The 25,990-nt window shown below is 34.5% G+C and overlaps 1 protein-coding gene across 1 annotated transcript; it reads left to right on the top strand.

The window, feature by feature from the left end:
* Window positions 1–6,691: 6,691 nt before the first annotated feature.
* On the top strand, window positions 6,692–9,406 carry LOC116014047 (binding partner of ACD11 1-like). The gene is made up of 5 exons (XM_031254034.1): window positions 6,692–6,954; window positions 7,450–7,556; window positions 7,731–7,806; window positions 8,342–8,425; window positions 8,512–9,406. The coding sequence occupies exons 1-5, from the start codon at window positions 6,949–6,951 to the stop codon at window positions 9,058–9,060; spliced, it is 822 nt and encodes a 273-aa protein (XP_031109894.1). The 5' UTR covers window positions 6,692–6,948; the 3' UTR covers window positions 9,061–9,406.
* Window positions 9,407–25,990: the final 16,584 nt, after the last annotated feature.

Here is a 25,990-nt window from a genome sequence, read left to right as displayed (position 1 = left end):
TAGACGAGACGTTGTCCTACTAAGAGAAGCTAGTGAAGATTCTAGATACCAAAACTCGAGAGACTCGTCGCAGGGCAGTCAAGATGGTGAAGGTATGTTGGTCCCACCATGGAGTCGAGGAGGCCACTTGGGAGATGGAGGACGAGATGAGGAGACGCTATCCGGCTTTATTTGACCTAGGTGAGTAGTTAGTTTAGTTCTTGCATGCTATGCATGGGTTGGGTAAGTTAGGAGGTTAAGAGTTAGTGGTGTAGTATGTTCTTAAGTTGGTTGAGCAATCCTTTTCTTTAACCTTCGATCGATTCCTTGTTTCCTTGAACCGTTCCGTTTCAAGTTCCCGTGAGCTGTGAGCTTCGGGGGCGAAGCTCCTTTTAAGGGGGGTAGAGTGTAACACCTCGTAAATTCGTTCGAGCCTTGAGACCGGTAATCGTTTCCGCCGGATGATTTATTTGATTTAATTGGGCTTAGTCTTTCCAATTGATATATATATATATATAGATTTCTTGAACCCGAAATTAATTATTTTATTCACAAGCCCAATTCTTGATTTAATTCTTGTAAGGGATTTATTCTAATTTGGATCCTTACAATTCTTATAAGTAAGAGTATGTATATGATGGCCTAATTCCTTATGCTAATATATATATATATTGTCTCTAAGACATTTAATTCCTAATATTATGGGCTTTCTCCTTATTCTATGTATTCATCTATTTAAGAGATGAATTATTTGGCCCAATAATTATTCTTGTACATAGAATTGTTATATATATATAAAGATTTGAGCCCATTCCTTATTAAATCTTCCACCCTAATATATACATATATGTATATATGTATTATGGTATATATATTCAAGACTTAGTATATGTATATATGTATTATGGTATATATATTCAAGACTTAGCATATGTATATATGTATTATGGTATATATATTCAAGACTTAGCACTTTCTAGAGATTTCTATGGTATATATATTCAAGACTTAGCACTTTCTAGAGATTTCATTCTCTCTCTCCCCCTACTCATTCTTCACGCCATTTATTTCATTCTCTCTCTCCCCCTACTCATTCTTCACGCCATTTTCATCTTCTTCTCCTTCAAAAATTGGTCTTCATTTCATCTTCAATATTCAAGTCAAGATTTCTCTTTTAGGATTGTTGGGGCTTGGGTAAGTGTCTATCTCTAGGAGTATACCTTGCATCATGTTATTTTCATAATCTTTATACAAGTTCTTATGTTGTTCTTTTGGGGAAAAGATGATCAAGGTGGAGGTGAAGCTTTGTGAAGAGGTTTGAGAGTTCTTGGGTGGAGTGTGCTTCAAGAGGTAACCACTATGTCCACCAAAATCTATTTTCACACTCTCAATCTATGATATTATTTGGTGTATTGGAATCCTGATGATTTCCTTGCTGTTAGCCTATTTGTTGTTGTCTGTAAAGTCATCTTTGATGGATTATGAACTTGTGTTATTGATCTTTTGCTTATTGATGTTTATGGATATTTATTGGTATGGATTCCTTGTTTATTTGGCTTCTGGGAGTTGTAATCTGAGCAATATAATCCTATTTTTGTATTCTAATACGAACATTGCGTATTCTGTCTGAGTCTGTGATCTGAGGTTGGGTTTGCCCTTGCGGAGTACCCCAGCGGTATAATGTGTCCCGCTGGAGTCTTCCGTAAGTAGGCCACAGTGAGGGTTGGCGGAAGAAGGAGTTCCACTGAGGTGATCCTCCTCCTCCTTGCGGAGGGGTGCGGCGGAGGACGGTGATCCGCTGGAGGGTTTCGTTAGTTCTGCTGGGAGTTTGTTCCAGTGAGCTATTCTGTGGTCTGTTTGTTTGGTTGTTTCCCCTTTTGTTCTGAACCTTGTTGGTGTATTTTGTTGGGTATTTTACCATGTCTTTGGAGTATTTATTCCTACCACTTAGTCCATCTTTTGAATCTCTTGCTTTGTTGAATCCTTGATTATATTATCTGGGAGTTGGTTTGTGTTCATAATCTGAGATGAACACTCTGAGTAGTTGTTCTTGGGCTGAGGTTGAGATTGGATGTGGATGGTGAATCTTTGAGTATCTTTGTGTATTCTTGAGGCTTTATTTTCCATTTGTGTATATGAGCATTATTTGCCATTTGTGTATATGGGCATTATTTGCCATTCGAGTAGTTGAGGAATATTTGCCTCTATGTATTTGGGCACGATTTACCTTTGTGTATTTGGGCACCATTTGCCTCTATGTATTTGGGCACCATTTGCCTTTATGATTCGGGTATTATTTAGTTCCGTGCACTGAGTTTGGGTTTGATGATTGGTATGAGGTTTGGTATGTTGGTTGGAGGGTAAGGGTTGGTCTTATCCTTAGGTGGAGGTCTATTTGGTCTCTTTACTTGATCCTTGAGTTATGTCATATCTCGTTGGTTGTTGATTATTCTTGGATGTATTCTTGTTGATCGTTTCTTTGAGTATTCTATTGTATTCTTGATTCGGTTGATATTCTATTGATATCTTGTTGCCTTGTGCAATTATGTTGAATATTGGTATTGTTGAGAAGTCTTGGTTTATCCTTTATTCAGCGTGTTGTTGTTGAGTATCCGATTTCAAGTATTGAACAGTTCGTTGGTGTTTATATTCTATATGGGTGTGTAAACCTATTTACAACTTATTATATATATCTATATTTCCTTGCGGGTGTGAGTGGTGGTTGCTTAGCAGTCTTTTGCTAATGGTTTCTTGTATGTTTTCCAGGAATGCAATAAGTCTAAGCGAGAGCGCGCTAGAGCTTATCTATATGAGGCAGCTTAGACATAGTTATGTTGTTTTAGACTTGTGTTTTGGGCCTGTGTGCCAATGTTGAGACTATATGTACTCTTGTTTAGATTTCAGATGTTTTAGACATGTTTGAGGATTTGTTATCTATGCAGTTCAGTTCTTTTGGTTAGCCTGTGCATCTAGGCCGTGCTTTTCTTACCTAGATGTGGCATGATACCCCTTTAGGTTTTAAATCGCTTCCGCTATGTATGTTTGATAGTTGTGACAGATAGCTTTTGCGTTAAAGTTTTAGCTATCTCAGCTTGTGAAAAGTTGGGGTGTCACACTTATCATCCTAATAAAGTGGTTTTTTTTCTCAGTCTTGATCCTGATCGAAGACTACAGTGGATCGGAAGATTTCTTGCTGGCCATTAATATCATTATTCATATTTATATTTTATGAACATTGCTACTATCATTGAATTGTTTTGAGTATTTTGTTTTTAAAAACTTATGGTATTCTTCTTCTGAATATTAATAAATGTTCTTATTATATATTGATTACTAGTTGATTATGAAATGATGGTAAATTGAGCCTCCATTTTGAATATGACTTTGGTAGCTAGTCGTCTCTACTGTGATCGATCATATTTACAATTTCTAGTTAGTGGTGCATAACAGATTCACCGGTGTTACATGACATAGATATGGTGTGTCCAATAATGGTAAGGACATAAGTTTGCCAATAATAATAATAATAATAATAATAATAACAACAACAACAACGACGACAACAACAACAACAACAACAACAACAACAATAATAATAATAATAATAATAATAATTTTGTACAAGGGCATTTATGTCTTTTAAATATATATTCCATTTCTATTCCTTTAACCAACCAAACGTTGTAATACAATTTCCAAGTCTATTCCTTCCGCGAACCAAACGCTAGAATACAATTCCTATTATATTCCTTACCTATTCTATTCCTTATGGAATAGTATTCCTATTCCCTTAAAATTTATTTCGTGAACCAAACGTGCTGTTAAGGTCTGAAACCGACCTTAGAGGCATAATGGTCAGGCCGGCCGTCTCATGGTCAGGAAGTGTTTATCGGTGGCTTCACAAAGGATGGAAGGTAGGGTAAGAAGTAATGGTCGGGTCGAAGGGCCATTTATGTTCTCTAATCGTCGACCGGATATACTGGCTCCTAGTCCCCGATTGGTATATCCCTATCATACTCAAATAATTTGTAATTATTTTACCGTTTTGGTTCATATAAAATATTCGATTCCGGTCCTATTTGGAATGATTTTCAATAATATTTGATTTTATTTTACATCGATGTTGATGAAATGAGTTAATTGTTACTTAAAATTGTTTCTATTATTTAAAACTCTTTACTACTTGCTTCTGTTATGCACTTTATGTTGTATTTCAAATTTTCAATAAGCTTAATGTGAACGTAGGTAAAACTTAAAAATACTTGACATTAAGTAAGGTTTAGATTCTGTTACAGCAGTGGAAATCCTCTCCTAATACTGAAAATTGTTTCTTTACATTTTGTAGGGTGCACAATTATATACGGAAGGAAACTGTCCTCTCATTTCATGGATTGCTATAATCTGCAACCAGTCAATTATATTGTCTGTGGAATAGGTATGTTCTATATTTTTGTTTATTATATACTCAATTGTGCTTACTTTGTTCTACATAGCTAAGGGATGTATTAGAAATTTGACCAGAGCAAATCGACTCGGAGGTGCGGATCAAAATTGACGTCTGTATCCGGTTAGAGCCAAGAAATTAGCATTAGTTTTGAGCGCAATGGGACAATCTTGTAATACATGCTTGATATAAAATATTAAAGTTGGTACTGTAAGGCGTGCAATGAGTGTTCTGTTTTTTTTTTTTTCATAGGGAAATGAGGCGAACCAGTATAAGTGCTCTCTTCGACCTCACTCGATCATAACCCGACCACCAACTAAGATCGAGTATGCGACAAGTTTCCTTGTTTGAAGCTAAGAGCTAGTGGTTTGAAGTTTTCAAATTTGTAAATTATGAATGTAATTTTAATTTGTATTGTATTATTCTTAGCTTTGTATTTCCTTTCAAAAAAAAATTCTTAGCTTTGTATTTAGAATACTCAAAATCTATTTATGTACTTACAAGCTCAGTTTGGTCGGTCTTTTAACCATCGGCATCCTAAGTCCGGAATCATATCTCAACATAAGCCCTACAAAGTAGGCTATTAAGTCCGGATAAGTTGATCCACCCACCACCGGTACCGCGAGCCTATAAATTCGTGGTAAAATTAGATATATTGATCGGTAAAATTTGATCTCATGATCATGATAAAATCTAATCTATTAATCGGTAAAATTTGATCTCTTGATCATAATAAAATTCAATCTCTTAGCTTGATCACGATAAAATTTGGTCTCTTGATTGGTAATATTCGATCTCTTGATCGTGCTAGAAATTCGATCTCTTGACCTTGCTAAAAAATTTGATCTATTGATTGTGGTAAAAAATCTAATCTCTTGATCGCAGTAAAAATCTCTCTCTTAATCGGTAAGGATTTATCTCTCGATCGTGGTAAAAATTTGATCTTTTGATCGGTAAAATTTGATCTCTTGATCATGGTAAAAATCTGAGGTTTTGATCGGTAAAATTTGATCTCTTGATCCCCAAGAGCCCTACGCGTTAGGCAAATAAGTTTGATCAGCTGTTTCCCGACTCCAATCAAAATGAAGGAGCTCGGGAATATATTGTGCTGTTTAGTCTACTCCGTTGTGCTGACGATCATCGCACCACATGGAGTGGGTGGCTTATGATAGGATTATAGGGTAACCACTTGTCCTACGGAGCTCATAGACACATTTTCCAACCTCGTTAGTGTATTTTATGACCTCGTAAGTGCACTTCTCGGTCTCACAAGTATATTTACCGACCTTGAGAGTGTATGCCAACCTCCTGGTCTTGTTATTAGTAGACCGTCACTCACCGAAATTTCGATCAGTAATCACTCGAATCGACTTTTTTTTTTTTTTTTTTATCATTTACGACCATAATTAATAAAAGGATCACATATTCCTGACTAAAATGTGGTCGAGAAAGCTTTGAATAATCGATTATTAACCTTAAATAAGCCTACCCTAGGGAACCATATGAAGTTTCGTTACACATTCACGTGGTTTGTTAGCTTTATTTAGACAATTGTAGAGTGTAAAACTCACCGCCTGTTCATCTAGGATGCTTTCAACACATGGAGAAAATGTCGAGACCCGGGAACCAGTTCCCTATCTTCACCTATATAAAGCGCATTGAGTGCATTTATGAAGGGATTTTGGGCTCCGAATAGACACCACTCCAACCGGAGCTTCTCGACCTTATATGGTCGGGCCCATAGCTTGTTTTTCGAGCACATTTTTCACTTTAATTAACTTCCCAACCATACTATCCCACCTTCATTTAACTTCCTGGTCACATTCAACCTGACCCTAAATAATACGGAGTATACTATATCAGGGGAGATTTTTGTTATTTTTAATTTATTTAAAATTATTAAAAGATATTAATAAATTTTTTTAAAGATTTTTTTGTGATTTAGTGTTTTTTTTATTAAAAAAAAGGGAAAATTGTAATTTATGCCCCTCCATAATATGTTAATTATCAATGTCACCCCTGAATTATTAGCGATGTAAATGTTGCCCCTCAATTTTCAAAACTATACATATATTGCCCCTCCCAAGTGTAAATTTTGCCCCTCAATTTTCAAAACGTTACAAATAACTCAGGGGTGACATTTATAATTAGCATATTATGGAGGGGCATAAATTACAATTTTTCCCTTAAAAACAAACTTTAAATCTTAACTTACCACAAATTTTTCAGCATGAAAAATGACAGTAGATGTGGGGACTGGGGAGTATAGCAAGGTGATTTGAAATTTATTCCAATTTAAAATTAATTAGGTGTATCCTGACTCTAAATTTTGATTCGGATTTGGAGTGTGAATTCAGATAATGTTAATGCGAGGATCACCTGACACCAAATGATTGCCCACTGCTTAAACTCCTCACACCTTCTCTCCATCTTCTCTGCCACCCTACCGCCAATATACATACCCAGGCATTGCATTCACCTCTTCCTTTCATTGCTCCGTTGCAGGCTGTTGGCTCTGGGACTCGATGTCGGTGAGTGTCTCGGTATATTGGCGGCCCTTATTGTTTCCCTTTTTTGGTGAATTAATTCCAGTTTCATTGAAATTGATGAAATTTTTGTAGAATTGATCAACAAATTCGTAGTTTTTGAATTGCTTCATTGATCTATGATTCACCCGAATACGTCGATCTTGTAGGCTATTGTTTCTTCAATCTGGTTGACACGTAAACTTTCTTTTTGTGTTCATTTTTTAGATTTTGTTTTTGTTTGAAGTTGTATCTGATCACTCTATGGAATTTATGCGATACTCATTTGTTAAGGGAAATGGATACGATATTCATAAAATGCCTTATATTAACAATGTACATATCTCATAAGTCATGAAGCTTTGCTATGCATATAGTCATAAATTGAGTGTTTTTGGGGATTTTAATTATAATTTTCGAAGTAGTAATGTAGTACAGATTTCAAGTTTATCACTTGTTTTCCAATCCTTTTCTATATCTATTTGTTTGTTGCAATGGCAGGTGGTAAGAACAGTGAAAGTGAGCAATGTTTCTTTAAGTGCTTCTGAAGAAGATATCATGGAGTTCTTTTCATTTTCTGGAGAAATTGAATATGTTGAAATGCAAAGGTTGGTTTTCTGCTGGGCATTTTAGCTATTTTAAACTTGGCAATTTAAAGTAGTTATTAAATGGAACAAAGGCTGGCTAGTTTTATTTTATTGTTACTTTTCTTTTACCGTTCCGAGTGATTTTTATGTAATTCTTGGTCTTTTGTAATTTGCCTTTTTGCATTTTTTTTCCAGTGCCAATGAACGGTCTGAAACTGCTTATGTTACATTCATGGATCCCCAGGGTGCAGAGACTGCATTGCTTCTTTCAGTATGTTCACATTTCTTTTTTTTTTTTTTTTTGAATCATGGATCAACAAAATCAGTGTTTTTTCATGTCAATAAGTTTCCCAAATTCAATCAGCCAGTGCTTTCTTTGGGGTGACGAGGGGAACCCGCACCCGAGGGTATGCACTAGGTAAAACCTGCCTTTTGGCCATAGCCGGCAAACCAACCTAAGTTGCCCATAGCTGACCGGCTCTAACCAAGAAGGCTGGGATTCAAACTCGTGACCTTGTGGTTACAAGTTTGTTAGTTTGTATCCTTAGCCATCTTGATTGGGGTTACCAGCACTATTCTTTATTGTCATGGGATAGTCAACATATTTATCTTTGAGTCCCTATATTTGACAACCCAGAACATAAATTTAAGTTTTGTCTAGGATTAGTGGCTTCTTGTATACATCTAGTTATGTGTGTTTTTGCCTGCCTACGATTAATAGTGCTGGACATGCAGCAATTATTTCTTTTTATTTCATTTCATACTGCTGTTCTTGTAAAACAATAAATTGAATTTGCGTTTTCCAGGGATCTACTATTGTTGATCAGTCGGTCACCATTGAGTTGGATCCTGAATACAAGCTACCACCTAATGTTTTACCAGGATCTACCGTATGTATCATATCTTAAGATCCCTCTGGTCCTATAACATTCTTCCAAGTAGTGGCGGTTCCTAGTGAAAATATTTTGGTGTGCAGGCAACTGAAAATCAACCTGTAAGTGCAGCTGATTCTGTTATCTTAACGGCAGAAGATGTTGTCAGCAGTATGTTAGCCAAGGGCTTTATCTTGGGCAAGGACGCACTTAACAAAGCCAAGGATTTCGATGAGAAGCACCAGTTTACTTCCACTGCATCAGCCACGGTTGCTTCGTTTGACCAAAAGGTAGGCTTTACTGAAAAAATCGGAATTGGAGCAACAATTGTGAATGAAAAAGTGAAGGAAATGGACCAAAAGCTTCAGGTTTCTGAGAAGACGAAGTCGGCCTTTGCAGTTGCTGAGCAGAGTGTTAGCAGTGCTGGATCTGCCATTATGAAGAACAGATATATCCTTACCGGGGCAACTTGGGTTACTGGCGCCTTTAGTCGGGTTACAAAAGCTGCCGAGGAAGTGGGACAGAAGACAAAGGAGAAGATGGTTGAAGAAGAACAGGGAAGAAATGCGTATGCATCAGAAGGTTATGCTCAAATAAATACCTCATCAGAATCCTCGAAAGCTCCTACCACTCAAGAATCAAGAAAGTCCTAGTCTGTTCAAGGCTTGATCCTTTAATTTCTTCAACTCGACTTAAATCCTTATTAATCCCGGCCAGTACGGATCTATCGGATCAATATGCCATTTATAATAGAAAATGCGCTTAACTATGGAACAGGATGAACAGTTTTTCTTTTTTGGCAGCAGAGAGTTTCTTCCAGCCGAGGTGCTTTTCTGAACTTGTACTCTTAAGGCTTATAATCATTGGAACAATCTTAGGTTAGATGATTTGCCCTTCACATTGCCCTTAGGTTTAGCTGCGAATTGTGATAAATTACATTGTGCACCAAAATTGTGAATAATGATTATTTCATTTCAAAGTGTGATCGTTATATTTCAAGTTCATCTTCGTTGATGGCATGGCTATGGCTATTCTTTACATTTTGATGAATTTTAACTTACAATTTTGCCATTCATATAAAATATTGGGCAGATTGTGCACCTATACTAACCCAACATAAATCAGTGCATTATTGGGTATATCAAGTCCACACAGCGATATGAACAATAAATAAAAAATATATTATTTGTGTACATAAAGTACATTATTGAATAATGAAAGTACATTATTTTATATATTATTAAAAAATAAAAATGTATATTTAGTACACAAATAATGTAATAACAGCTTTTTTTTTTCTTTTTGGATTGGGGGGGGGGGGGAGGGGAGTATTATAAGAGTAATGAGTAATCTCAAACTTGAGGTCTAGGTGAATTTTACATTCTTATAGATGTTATTAAAAATGAACTAAAAACAATGTTCACGAGTCTTACATTTCTTATAATGATCTCACATTCGCTTGGACCAAAACAAGGGAATGTGATATTATAATATATACATTTCTGAGGTTATGTGAGATAATCCGAATCAAATATATTTTAAGGGGGCGTTTGGTTCACGAAATCTTGGATTACCCCAAGTAATAGGATTACCTTCAGGAAGGTAATGTGAGATTTTAGGAATGTAAGATTACCTGATGTGTTTGATTTGGATTGTGGAATATAATATTACCTTGTTTGGTTAAGGGTTATATTTTAGTTTATATGGATCAATTTACTATAATGTCCTTAATATATATATATATATATATATAGAGTCCCCATCAAATGCGGCCAGTCTCCCCCGTGCGGCTGTGTGGCCTTATTTGCACCATTAGATCCCATGATCTAAGGCTTCATATTAATCCAAACAATATAGGCGCCGATCTTTAGCTACGCGAACGGGAAGGATAATGTTTGAAATTCACTACAATTTCAAAACCAGATTAGATCAGACCAGATGACGACGAAGACTTGAAGTCGACGAGCACTGAGCAACAAACACCAGACAAGCGTAGAAGGGATTCCATCACCGGCAACGAGCGCTCCGTTCTGAACAAAACGCATAGGTCAACTCCAACAGAGAAACGAGAATGGAGTAATTCGCAATACTCTGTGCATTATCAACATTAATCTGGTTCATATTTGAGATAATATTGCTGTAATTCGCAATAGTATGTGTATTTGGTGTGTGGTGGTTAAGTGGTGTGTTTTAATCTGAGAACTGGTGCATTTTATAACGTATAACGGTGTGTTTTAATTTTGTTGGTGCATTTGAATTGAGTGGTGTGTTTCGATATGGTGGGGAATGGTGTGTTTTAATTTGTCAAGTGGTGCATTTTATAACGTAGAATGGTGTGTTTTAATTTTGTTGGTGCATTTGAATTGAGTGGTGTGTTTCGGTATGGTGGGGAATGGTGTGTTTTAATTTGTCCAGTGGTGGATTTTATAACGTATAATGGTGTGTTTTAATTTTGTTGGTGCATTTGAATTGAGTGGTGTATTTCGGTATGGTGGGGAATCGTGTGTTTTAATTTGTCCAGTGGTGCATTTATAACGTAGAATGGTGTGTTTTAATACACGTGGTGGTGATTTTTACGAGAGTAGTTGCATTTGGTGTGTGGTGGTTAAGTGGTGTGTTTTAATCTAAGAACTGGTGCATTTTAGTATGTTGAATGGTGTGTTTTAATAATACGTTTGTTGGTGTTTTCTGTACTCTAAAATTACCTTCCCACTTACAATTACCATAAAGCCCCCACTTAAGTTACGCGAATTAAACTTCCTAAATCCTAATATATAACCTCCACCGTCAGATCACCTCCATCCATCGGCATATCTTGGGCCACACGACCACACCTAATAACACAGCCGCATTTGATTAAAATTATATATATATATATATATATATATATATATATATATATATATATATTTATTTATTTATATATATTTATATATATATATATATATTTATTTATTTATATATGAATGTATGAATGTATATCAATGCTTAAATATTAAATATATATATATATATATGCACATGTATATTTGATTATATAAACATATATTTATTCCATTATTATTATTATTATTATTGTTATTGTTATTATAAGGATTAGTTAACAAGGGTAAAGTTGGAATAAATCAAGGTAATCTAAGATTACCTAAGAAAATTGGGTAATCACATTACCTTGAAACATTACTGCCACATCAACTTTGAGGTAATATAATATTACCAGGTAATCTCATAACTTGAACCAAACGGGATAATATAACATTACCAGACTCAGATTACCTAGGTAATCTTAGATTACCTGAACCAAACGGCCCCTAAGAGTAATGCAACTTTTAGCTCTTGATTTTACTTCAATTCCGAATTTCCACCTTTATTTAGTAACTAGTTTTATGCGCGCATTGCGCGAATGGGTTAATGCCCAATGTTTATATTTAAATAAATATTTGAAAGTATATCAATGCAAGATTATATAGGAGAAGTTTGTACATGGTAATTGAATGTCGAATTTTTTTATTTAAATATCTAACTCAAAGTATATGAATCCAATATAATATAGAAAATTCATTATAATTATTACTAAAATAAATGTTTGCAACCTTGTAAAATCGATAGTCTAAATATTTTGTCTAAAAATGATAGTCTAAATAAATACTACTTTTAATTTAAATTTTCCATTTGAATTTTCCTAAGTGTTTTTTTGAGTTCTACTGACTCGGTTACAATGTAGTATCTGTTCTTAGTTACTTTCTCAGTATCTGTTACAATGTAGTATCTGTTCTTAGTTACTTTCTCAGTATCTGTTCATAGTTACTTTCTCAACCTACTGAATCACAAAGAGTCAACAGATGCCTCCACTAAGGCTCGAACCCACTCCCTTTTGAGTAGCATTGTCATTGTCTTCATCTTTACTATTTGTTCTCTTCCTTTTTGTTGGTAGTGTGTTATTTGCAACTCGGTTATTGTTGGTAGCATAGATGACAACGTCATGCAATGAGATTATGATATAGGAGCTATGGACTTTCCTTTAGGTGTTCTGCTTGGGATTCATTTGGTTCAACCATTATTGTTGAATGAGTTATTGTGGATAAAAAAAATCCCTAGTTTAAGAAAAAAGATTCAATAAATTAATAAAAATTTGAAAATTTAAAATATTATGTATTCCAAATATATTAAAAGGTAGTTTCTCACTTCAATTTGCTGGGTAATGAGTTATTTGAGTACTTTCTTTGTCAACAAATCTTCCAAGTAGTTAATATAATTGGTTCAAACTATTCTTTGTTTATTTTTGTCATGGTATTAAAGAAATACATATGTATTATTTTTTTTGTGTAACTACTAATTTATTTAATTCAATAAGAGTAAAATAGAGTGATCCCGCTTCAATTTGTTGGGTTATTATTTGAGTACTCTCTTTATCAACAAATCCCCAAGTAGTTAATATAATTAGCTTCAAATTATTTAATAAATTTTTTTTCATAGTATTAATAAAATACTTGGTAACTAAATATATAACATTATTTTGTACTATAACTTTGATATTTAATTACAAGATATTGTAAAAATAAGATAATGGACAATGTAATGAATATCAATTGATAAATTTGAATGTAAAGATTCTTTGCATGAGAGAAAATAAAGACAATATAACTAATAAAATTATTTCTCTTATTTAATTTAATTTTTTGATAATGAATAATTTTTTCAAATAAAGGTATTGTAGACACATAATTCTAAATTAAAGAAATACATGTATCATTTTTTGTTGTAGCTACTAATTTATTTAATTTAATAAGAGTAAAATAGAATGAGAAACTTAATTATGTCAAATTTGATTGAGATGAGGTTCGAACCTAAGACCTTTCTTATAGAAATTAATGGGTAAGTTAAAAGTTAAGGGAATGTTAACGGAGAAGAGAATATTTAACAGAAAACTTAACGGATAATCATAAAAGTAAGGTTAAATTAGGTAATCTCTATTAATAATATTAATCTGAATTATCTTAACCATCTATTTGATTAAATAATTCATCTGAACCATCCATTTGATTAAATAATTTGACCGTCATTTTTTTTACCCATTTTAGGCCTAACTATCTTTAACTCTTATTAGTATAGTAGATATAAGTAGATTCATTTTTTTAACATTGGATAAGTTTATCAATTTAAGATAACTAATGAATAAAAAGTATTTTATTGCCACATCACAAGATGAATATCAAGGGGGAAAATTAGTGAAAAAAGAAGAAGCATTAATCTAAATATAATGTTTAATAAACAAGTAATTGGCTTAGTGGGCACTACCCAACAATATTTATTTCATTTGAAGTAGTGGATATTATACTTGAAGTTAATGTTCTTAAATCCTCCGATATGGCTATGTTTGGCACGTCTAGCTGAAAAGCTAGTAGTAATAAGTTAATTAATTGAAATTAAAATGTTTGGTAAAATTAATTGTTGAATTAACTAATAATTGTAAAAAAAAAAAAAAGACATAAAAGGATAAACTAAGATATTAGGACTTTAATTAATGAAGGGTAAATGATGTCAATTTTATAAATTAATATAGATAAAGAAGAAAAAAAATTTAAAAACCTGAAACTTAGCTTATTTTGAAATGCTATTTTGGGTAGCGTTCACAATAAAATAAAAAATTATTATAAGCTCTCAATGTTTTACCAACCAGACTTTATAACTTATTTATAGTTAAAATAAGTTATAAGTTTTAAAATAAGCTCTATAAAAAATCGCAAATTATATCGTGGACCGCGAATCAAAACAACGTCGTTTTGATTAATGAAAACAAATGGATGAATCCGCGCCATCACTTTCAGTTCATATACACTGCAGTTACATTTCAACACAACTGTAGTTACATTTCAACACAACTACAGTTACATTTCGATATAACTACAGTTTCATTCGATAATATAAAAACACAAATGTGAAACTGTTATTCAGTATCAGTTCATATACACCGCAGTTACATTTCAACACAACTACAATTACATTTTGATATAACTACAGTTTCATTCGATAATATAAAAACACAAATGTGAAACTGTTATTCAGCATCAGTTTATATACACTGCAGTTACATTTCAACACAACTGCAGTTACATTTCGATGTAACTACAGTTTGATTCGATAATATCAAAACAAATGTAAGGCAGTATCTTTTAAGATGAGTTCTAGTGTCAGTTACGGAGTTCCGTCTTCCACTTACTGAAACGACGTCGTTTTGTGGCCATAGTTCACAATGCATTGTGGACCGTGGTCCACGATATAACAACTGATAAAAAATAACCATTGTGTATGGAGAACAGTTTTGATTACTTCCAATTTTGCCATTCATAAATATTGGCTACCATAATAATTCATAAAGGCATTTTCTTTTTATTTTAACCAATTATGTCTCATTTTACCTATCATATTTATTATTCACTGGTCAAATTATTATTGTTTTTTTAATTTTACATTTTTATATGTATATAATAGTATTTTTTTAATATAATTTTTAAAATATATAAATTTTATATACTAGTAGTAAACTAAACTTAATTTAATTTTTTCAAAAAAACTTAATATAATAAAGAATTAAATTCAAAAAGACTGAGGGAGTATTATTTTTAAAACAAGGTAGTTGCATTGCTCTCTCTCCCGCCAGAAAACTGTTTTCAAATCAGGCCTCAGTCTCCGGTTCAACCATGAATCACAGTTGCTTGCAATTATATATGTCTTTCTACCTTCTGCTTCTCAACTTCTCAACAAGCCATACAATACCGTAAGGAAAACATAATAATCCACAGATCGATCGAGTACGTTTTGTTATCTGATTCTGATTCTGATGACACCACCGCCTCTAAATCTAAAATCTAGAAAGAGATTGAAGTCATCTGCAACTGAAGCATCATCAGAGGGACTACAGAATATACACACGAATGAACAACAAGAAACAGATAGCGTCCTTACTTTAAGTGAAGTAGATTGGGTTAAGAAAATGCAGATGTGTCCGGAATATTACCCGTCCCACCTTGAATTTGAGGATCCCTTTGCTTATCTGCAGAAAATTGCCCCTGAGGCCTCAAAATATGGTACTTCATTTTTTTTAATGGTCCTCTAACTATTATATATAATCACATTTGATCCTTGACTATTAAAATTTTCTAATTAGGTGCATAACTATGTAATTGTGTATCACATTTGGTCATGACGGTTAACTATTAGCAGATGAGCGCTACATTTGTTTCATCCACAAGGAACACTTCCGGCAATAGTTGGTAAGAAAATTGGATGGCAGGACCAAATGTTATACAAATTACATAGTCATGCATCTAATTAAAACAGTTTAATAGCCAAGGACTAAATGTGATTCATGTATAATAGTTGAAGAATAAAAGTGAAATTTATTCTAAATATAATTATGTTGACAATATAACTGTCTGAAATTATTGTGTTGAATTCCAGGCATTTGTAAAGTTGTCTCCCCTCTGGATGCTTGTGTTACAGCTGGAACAGTGCTCACGAAAAATATCAAAAATTTTAAATTTAAGACGCAATTACAACCTCTGAGACTGGCTAAATGGGATAGTGATGACAGGATCATCTTCTACACTGGAGGAAGGTATTTAATTTATTGAGGAGAAGGGAAAGATTTATACATATATATATATATGTATCATCATTTATATGGCATATATATGTGTTCCAGAAAGTATACGCTTCATGGATTTGAGAAGATGGCTGGGAGGCGGGCAGCTCGTAAATATGGCATCTCTGGATGTCTTCCTGCTTCGCACCTGGAAAAAGAATTCTGGGAAGAAATGAGTAGAGGAGGAGGAAAGAAAGAAATGGTGGAGTATGGAATTAATATTGATGGTAGTGCCTTCTCAAGTAGTGTCAATGATCCTCTTGGAGCCAGCAATTGGAACTTGAATGTAGCTAGAAATTCTACATCATTAATTTATTTGCTAGATTCAGATGCTATATATATTTTGACTGCATGGTTTTTATATATTCTTTTATTTTATTCTGTATTTTCGTGTTTTTGTTTCTCAATTTAATGGAGTTAGTTTATGCCTTTTGTCACTCTCTTTTCAGAAGCTTAAACAGCTGCCTAGATCAATGTTCCGTTTGCTAGAAAATAAAATTCCGGTAATAGATAGAGATGATTATAAGAATCCTTTAATTTAGCATCATCTAATTTTTTTTAAAAAAATTTTTTTCATATTTTTTTTTTCAGGGATTGACACATCCTATGCTTTACATAGGAATGCTCTTCAGTATGTTTGCATGGCATGTGGAGGATCATTATCTGTACAGGTACATAATATATATTTCGTAAGCATGGGGTAATTATGGAGAACTTGACTGATGTGTAAAAGAAAAAAAAAAGTCACAATTTTGTACAGAAGTATTATGCGTAATCCCTAGGTCTAATTCCAGGCCTTGAAAGAGGATTAAGAGAGTAGTGAAAAATTGAAGTCTAAACCCTTATGACAAAAGGAGAGTGGTGCCGAAGGCGGGAGGATTTAATCATGTGAGAACGAAGGTGGAAATCAAGAGAATTGAGGACAAGGCGAAGAGGCACACTACCTTCACCAAGGGTCGCCAAGACCTGTTCAAAAAAGCCAGCGAGCTCTGCAAGCGGTGCAATGCGGAGGCCGCCGTGATAACTTTCTCATTAGCCGGCAATGCATTCGCCTTCGGACATCCTTCCGTGAATGCTGTATTGGCTCGCTACGATAGCTACGACGCTAATCGGGTAGTGTTGATTAAAAAAAGGAGAGTGGTATATTGGGACTTGGGAGAGTAGTAAAAATTGAAGTCATTTGAAAAGAAGTAATACTATAAAGAAAGTACCAAGGAGTGAAGACTAGACAAGTAGATAAAATTAAGTCTCAAAAAAATTGAAATGAAAATAATACTATTGTCCTAGTGTTTTGGGAGATGTTTAGGCCGGTTGAGTCAATTTACAAAATAATAGGCCATTAGTACTTTACATTAAATGTCTATTGATTAAAAAACTATTGACTTTTTTTCTTCAAATTTAAACATTTTAGGTAATGATTTCTTAATTATGTTATTTTCAGTTGGGTCAATTAAACCACTAATATTTTTTATTTATTTATCTGTGCATATATATTTTAAAAATTTTAAGATTGATCTCATTAAAATATATAAAATTAAGGTTATATTGAGCATTTAAAAACAAGAGACCTACTCTTTACATAACATTTTTCTTTACTCTCATAAATCTCAATTGTGAGTTAAAAATTATGTATTGACATTATTTATACACCTATACATATAACATTTGTTTTTTAGTAGACGTATAAGATTTGCTTGATACAATGTATGATATTTGTTTATATAAAATATTTTAAGAATACTTATAATGACTTGAATATTCTATAGTAAAAATAAGATGTTTTTCGTTAAAATACACACTTATGCATAGACTTATTGTCTAAATCTTTAATTTCCTAGTTATTCATGTACCAAAATAATTTAATTTTTACATTTTAAAGTTAAATGATCAATGAACGAATCAAACTATCAAAGCCAACAAAATTTATTTAGTTCTATAATTTTTCCTCCCGTTCTTTTTTCATTTTTATTTTATAAATGTTTTAGTATTTGTAATCATATTTGAATTCTCAAAGAGATGTCGACAATTTCTCTTGAATTCTCGGAGGGAAAGAAAGAATAGAAACTCCAAATCAAACTATAACTCACTCTAGTTCTATAAGTTTCTATCTCGTTCTTTTTTTTTTTTTTTTTTACGTTATAATGTTTGTGGTCGTATTTGAATTCTCGAAGAGCTAAAATGCTTATATCAATTCTTATCATCGTCATTATATATATATATATATATATATATATATATATATATATATATATATATATATATATATATATAGTTTAAGTGTGACCGCGTCTTAACGTGTGAACAGTGCGGTCTCACCACTATGTATACAGACATACACTCAGTGTTAGAAAATGCACCACACAAATATGTACCTTTAGGTATACATCACCAAAAAACACACCACTAGGTATGCAAATATACACCACACAGTGTTAACAAATGCACCATTAGGGGCAGAGAAGCTATGGTGCATTATTTTGGCCTTTTGGGTGTGTGGTGTGTTTCGTGTATATTCATTGTGGTGTGTTTTATAACATTGAGTGGTGCATTTTCTAACATTGAGTGGTGTGAACCGCACGGACCGCACGGGAAGGCGCGGCTACATTTGAACAGATTTCTCTCTCTCTCTCTCTCTCTCTGTATATATATATAAATATTTTTTTTTTCCATAATTTAAGTTAAAATTAAAATTTATTGCATTTGTTGAAAAATCTTAAAATTATTTTAAAAATACTACTCAATCTCCCTCTATCCCATTTTATTTGTCTTGTTTACTATTCATGGTCAAACCAACTATTTCTTCATTGTTTTTTTTTTTTTTGTAATTTTTAATTATTTTTAAATTTGACTTCTTTTTATTTATGTTTAATAGTACTTTTAATGTAGTTTCTAAATATATAAATTTTAAATGTTGGCTCTGCCACGATTGGGGGCATGCATTAATGCTACTAGAATATTTTATGATTCATATACATGCACTTTTTTTTGGTGATATATACATTATGAATTCTATTACATGGACTTTCATTTTCTACTCCTTCACTTTCACTACTTGATGTGACAAGAGATGATAAATTATTTGATGTATGGGTCTAAGGAAAATGTTAACATTAAAATTTGAGTTTATCACCGAAATGGTCACTCGACTATTGCGAAATTACCAATTTGATCATCGACAATTTTTCTTGCTCAATTAAGTCCTTAACTTTGAAAATTTTAACCATTTTGGTCCTCCGTTTATTTTACCGTTTAATATCCGTTAAATCGGAACCAAATTGGTAATTTCACTATAGTCAAGGGACCATTTCAATCAATAATTAATTACTGAAATGGTTCCTTAGCTATTGCAAAATTACTAATTTGATCTCAATTAACGGATATTTAACACCAAAATAAATGGAGGACCAAATTGGTTAAAATTTTCAAAGTCGAGGACTTAATTGGGCAAGAAAAATTGTCAAGAACTAAATTGATAATTTCGCAATAATCGAAGGACCATTTTGGTAATAAACTCTTAAAATTTTGAGTGGAGGAGTTTAAGTTGACAGTAAAATTTGAAAGTCGAAATAGTATTTTCTTTTTGATTCCCTCCTGTACGTACATGATGTATGTATATGTGTATGTATGTGCAGTGTGAACTATCATCACTGTGGGGCGCCGAAAACCTGGTATGGAGTTCCTGGTGATGCAGCCCTTGCATTTGAGAAAGTTGCTGAGCAGCATGTGTATAAACCAGATATTCTATCAAGAGACGGAGAAGATGGAGCTTTTGAAATTCTGGCTGAGAAAACAACCATGTTTTCACCTGGGATTTTGCTGCAACACGACGTCCCTGTTTTCAAGGCTGTGCAAATGCCAGGAGAGTTTGTAATCACTTTCCCAAGGGCATATCATGCTGGATTCAGTCATGGTACGTTGATTTTCCCTCTAATATTATATAAGAAAAAATATTATATTAATTTTAATTCATCAATTGTTCCTTACTAGCGGTTTTAGTCCTTAATCTTATACGGTTACGTTACAGTATAAATACCTTTAATTCTTAAAAAAAAAATTGTATTTTCAACTTTTAGAGCAACAAAACTATTACTCTATTAAATTTTTATTTAGTAAGTGGATATTTTAAAATTTTACAGTATTATTTTTGTTCTTTATAATATTGTCAGTTTTAGTATTTCATGCAAAATAGAGATTTGACAACCTTTTTCACTAACATTTTCTTTTCAATTGTGGCACATCGTCCCTCTTTTGAGTAATTTCTCTACACGGTCCTATTAAAATCGTGTATTTTTTTAATTTTACAAATGAAATATTGAGACTTAATAAGATTATAATTAAAGAAGAAACATTAAAAATAACTAAAATACTTGTGTATTTAGTATAATTTTAGTAGAGTTTAATTGTTTTGTTGATCTAGGTGTATATTGCAAAAGTTAGGGACTAAAACTACTAACAAGGAACAATTGATCTGAAGGACTAAATTGCATTTTTCCATACTATATATATATATATATATATATATATACACACACATACATACACATACATACATACCATGAATTATGAATTATGAATTATGATGTGATGTTGTGTTTGAATTAGGTAGGCTTTAACTGCGGCGAGGCTGTGAACATTGCAAGCTGGGATTGGATTCCATTTGGTGCAGCGGCTTGCCATCGTTATGCTGTACTGAAAAGGATGCCCATTATTCCTTATGAGCAACTCCTATGCAAACAAGCAATGCTTCTTGCACAATATGAATCTGCTACTGCTCCTTCCTCTTCCTCTACAGTGTGTGTGAAGTCTTCATTTGCGTGCCTATTGAGATTCTATGACTGCGCTTGCTGGTGTTTGAACAGACTCCTCAACCCATCATCATCCCTCACAATCCTTCCCAAGTCTCCCCAACAACTCGTCCTATGCGCCCTCTGCAAACGAGAATGCTATGTGGCTCACCTAATTCTCTCCTCCACCACTGCTCCAATCTGCGTCTTTCATGGTATGCATGCATCCATCAACCTAAAAATTGTTAGGGTTAAGCGTTTATCACTATACCAAAAGTTATAGCTAGTAGCAAATTGAAGGTACAATTTTATTTTCTTATACACTGTCATCACATTTTTGACACTCAAGAGGCAAGGTACTGGACTTGCTCTTTCACAAGCCTCTGTCCAACAATTCCTTAACCACCAATGATGGACTTGTCCCTTTACGTGTCTTCCCCAACAAAAATAAATTGAATTATATATATTTTTTAGTTTGAAAAAATTACACTTTCCGTCCCTGAGTTATAAAGTAATGCTAAAATTTGTATCTAATTGTTGGTCATGCTCACTTTTCGTTCCTAAGTTATCATTGGCGTTGCACTTTTTGTTCCTTTACTAACAAAACATTAGGAACGAAATTTGCACCTCTATTATAGCTTAGGGACGAAAAGTGATAGCTTAAGTGCGAAAAGTGAACACAGCCAACACGTAGCGATGAGGAATTTTACAATTACACTATAACTTAATTAGAGATGGAAAGTGTAATTTTTCCTTTTCAATTTCTTTCTTGCTCATTCATTTCGATCATGATGCTTAAAAGCTGCAGCAGCAGCATGCTGCCAGCTAATTTAATTTAATTTGTTATTCAATGCAATGCAGCAGATAATGAAATTTACAAGTGCAAATGTGAGAGTAGTGATGATACCCTCCTCTACCTTTACCTTAGAGAGGACATGTCAGAACTGGTACTCGCTGCAAACAAGTTTGAGGTTGCTGATGATGCAATACATCAACAAGTTGAGCAACAAATGAATGCTCACTCCTGCTTGCAAACCATACTATGTTTAACAATGGACAAATATGTTCCTTATTCTGAGGTATATATATCCTAATTGATTTATATATATGTCCCTAGCTACCACGAGTTATGGCATATTTGCCATTAAAAACATGGACAAATATGTTTTATCTGATGAGGATATATATATTTTTAAATGTTGCATTACTAATATTGATGACATGTGTGGGGTATGTACAGGTCTACCATATTGAGAATGAGAATAAAAAGAAGAAGAAGGAGGAGCTGAGGTTGATGATATGATTGATTAGTGTTTCCCGTTAGGAAACGTAGGGTTCTTTCATTTCAATATTTTTCAATCCAAACAGTGTAGTCTAGGAATATAATATATTGGAATATATTATATTATGGATTGTAGTACGTATATGTAGAGTTTTTTATGGAGTATGTGCTTGTGATTTAGTGTGTATGTGATTATTTGTAGTTATATGGTATATGTAAATAACATGTAATTAATGTTAGATAATGAATAAGATTTTTAATAGTTATTTTATCATGCATGGTTGAGTTTGTGAAATTATAAGTGATTAATTTTATTGTAAGCACAAAAAAAATTAATCAAATTATATCCCAAAAAAAAGGTACTTGATTATGCATGAAAAGATGGAGAGGTTGAAGTTTATTTTAATGAATCATATAACAATGTCTTTTAATTTGTGAGAAGCATGTAATAATGAAATTAAAGGATTCATTGAATACAAAGTGGCCCGAGCCACTTCTTCGAGTTTACTATGTATTAAGGAATAATATCTGTATTTATTTATTATATTGATTTAGTCTAGGCAGTTATATTTTCTCTCCTACAATTAGTCTATAGTTGTTGCTTTGGCTACCTATTTATAGCTTGTAGTTCACTGTGTTCAGGTGTGAATAATATATTCTTCCTTCACTTCTAATATGGTATCAAGAGCTTAACTCCTGCGAGATTATTTTTTTTTCCTCTCTTCTTTCCATTTGATCCTATGGCAGTTCCAACCTTTACGATTATCCAATTATCTACCCCCCACCAACTTCCCCATTCGCCTAACTGATGCAAATTTCCCAGTTTGGCAACGACAAGTTCGATCCACTCTTATCGGCCTTGGTTTATTGGGGTATATTGATGGCACGGCTAAAGAACTGGCCCGTTTTACGGACACTGCAGCTACCATTGTCAATCCAGCACATGACAAATGGGTACGGCAGGATCAAATTATTCTTGCCGCTCTTCTGGGCAGTTGCATTGAGACAATTCAGCCAGTCATCTCCAGAGCAGCAACGACTGCAGATGCATGGTCCTGTCTCGTTGCTAGCTATGCCAGCTCGTCTAAAGGACGAGTTATATCTCTTAAAGCAAAGCTAGCCAAAAACCCACGAGGCTCTCGCTCAGTGTCTGAGTTTCTCCAAGACATGAAATCCATCGCAGATGATCTTGCATTGGCTCAACATCTGGTCTCGGATGACGATCTTGTGGTCCATACGCTCACCCAATTGGGTGACGAGTTCAATCCCATAATGGCGGCAATTAGTGCCCGTCAAACTTCAGTTACTTATGCAGAGCTTCGGACCATTCTGACGGAGTATGAACGAAATATGAAACAGTCTGCTGACCAAGTTTCATATTTGCCTACGGCGAATGCTACACAGAGACAGACGTGTAGAGACTCATCAACGAATAGGCCGGGGCCCGGCTACACCCGTGATTAGACTACTGCCTCGAGTTCTCGTAGGGGCCGTGGTAGTGCATCTCGCCGTGGCAACTACTCTGGCAATCGACAAGGTAGATATTGTAATTTTTGTGAATTCCCAGGTCATGACACAAAGTTCTGTAGGATGCTGGCTCAATTTCTACGTGACAACAATTGTCAACCCATTGACAATAACACTTCACAAAATCGACAACCAGTAGGCAACTCCGTTACCTCGCCTCAGGCAACCTCACCACAATGGATGTTTGACAGTGGTGCCTCTCATCACACGACGTCTACTACATCTGCCTTGCATGGGTTTTCAGATTATGGGGGTCCTGATGAAGTAAGCTTGGGTGATGGTAAAACCTTAACCATTACTCATACTGGTCATTCCTACCTTCCCACCTCAACTCGTTCTTTGCATTTACAAAATGTCTTATGTGTTCCAGCATTACGAACTAATCTTGTTTCTGTCTCCCAATTATGTAAATCTAATCAAGTGTCTGTTCAATTTTTTCCAACTTATGTTTTGGTGAAGGATCTGGTTACGGGGGCGCCACTTCTAAGGGGTCAGAATGTTCATGATGTCTACTATGTTCCGCCGGTTCACTGTCCACAAATAAATGTTACGAGTCAAACCTCAATAACAGCCTGGCATCATAGGTTTGACCACCCTTCCAATAGTACTCTTCAGAAGTTGATATATAGTTACAAGTTAGGAATTAAGCCTGCAGTTGTTAAACATTTTAATTGTTCCTCTTGTAACATAAATAAGAGTCATAAATTACCCTTTGCAGAGAATTCCTTAACTAGCTCCAAGCCTTTACAGTTACTTTATACTGATGTCTGGAGTACTTCTGAAAAGTCTATTGATGGGTATACCTATTATGTTATATTTGTCGATTTCTTTACAAAATATACTTGGATATATCCTCTCAAAAAGAAATCAGAAGTGTCAATAATATTTCCACAATTCAAACATCTTGTTGAAAATTTCTTTGGGCTTAATATTGTCTCGGTTTTTTCTGATAATGGAGGTGAGTTTGTCAAATTGTTTCCGCTGTTTAATTCTTTTGGAATATCTCATTTTACCACACCACCCCACACTCCTAAGCATAATGGCACTGAACGCCGACACCGGCATATCGTGGAAACCGCGTTAGCCTTGTTGCATGGTGCGTCTCTTCCTACTATCTTTTGGTCGTACGCAGTCCAAACGGCTGTATATCTTATCAATCGACTTCCTACACCAATTCTAGCAAACAAGTCCCCGTATGAGTGTCTATACCAGAAAGCACCGAACTACACACGCTTAAAAAGTTTCGATTGTCTTTGTTTTCCCTGGCTACGTCCGTATGTTCGTACAAAGTTACAACCCAAGTCCATACCATGTATTTTCTTAGGCTATTCAACGTCTCAGTCTGCTTATAAATGTTGGGATTATGACAATCGTCGAATGTACATTTCACGGCATGTAAAATTTGTTGAAACTAATTTTCCTTTTACTGAGCTTTGTCAACAGGACGTGACCACCTCTACATGCAGGCCTAATTGTTTGAGTAAGCCTTCACGTTTGCCACCTAGCCAACCTACTCCTAATCTGACACTACCAACCACTATTGAAATTATTAATCCTACTGATACAGTGCATCCTCAGCCTTCATCTTCGAGTCACCCACTAAGTGCCATGATTCCCAACCATGCTGTCGGCCAGCTTAGTTCACTTCCGGAGCCCTCTACCACCACAATGGCGACCGACTTCACGGCTCCAACTCGCGATCAGACCACCACTGCAATTCCAAACAGTAATGGTAATCAGTTGACCTTTTCTGATCAACTTCCACCGCCTAATTTCGAACAGCCTACAAGGCCCAATTCTGAACACTCTACACTGCCCAGCTCCGACCATCCTACATTACCCAATTCCGATCAACCTACACTATCCGAATCCAATCAGCCTATACTGCCTCTTGTGCCCACGTCGTCCAGTCAGCCCAGACCGTCTACTTCTAATCAGCCTCCTGAGCCCTCTGTTGTCACACGTCGCTCTGTCCGTACCCGTGTCTTGAACCCAAAATATTATGGTGACAAGTTTGTGAATCACACCACCGCCCATCCCTTACTTGTCTCCCTGGAACCTGCTACTATCACTCAAGCTTTGAAAGATCCCCTATGGCGTACTGCTATGGATGAAGAGTATGCTGCTCTGAAACGGAATCAGACGTGGACTTTCGTTCCCAGGGACAATCACCGGACAATTGGGTGTAAGTGGGTGTATCGTGTTAAACGAAAACCAGATGGAACGATAGATCACTACAAAGCACGCCTGGTTGCAAAAGGTTTTTTACAAGAGTCTGGACGGGACTATTTTGAAACTTTTAGTCCTGTTATGAAGCCTGTTACTATTCGTGTCATCTTAACAAT

This window comes from Ipomoea triloba, chromosome 3 (assembly GCF_003576645.1).
Source record: "Ipomoea triloba cultivar NCNSP0323 chromosome 3, ASM357664v1".
NCBI classification, from domain to species: domain Eukaryota; kingdom Viridiplantae; phylum Streptophyta; class Magnoliopsida; order Solanales; family Convolvulaceae; genus Ipomoea; species Ipomoea triloba.
The sequence above is the reverse complement of the archived record's forward strand: the minus strand, read 5'-3'. Positions and strand labels throughout refer to the sequence as shown.

What these genes read in the sequence shown, in the direction of transcription:
- LOC116014047 (XM_031254034.1), top strand. An exon ending in GAATATGTTGAAATGCAAAG is followed by an intron (nt 7,557 to 7,730) that starts GTTGGTTTTCTG and finishes TTTTTTTTCCAG; the next exon opens with TGCCAATGAACGGTCTGAAA. An exon ending in ATGTTTTACCAGGATCTACC is followed by an intron (nt 8,426 to 8,511) that starts GTATGTATCATA and finishes TTTGGTGTGCAG; the next exon opens with GCAACTGAAAATCAACCTGT.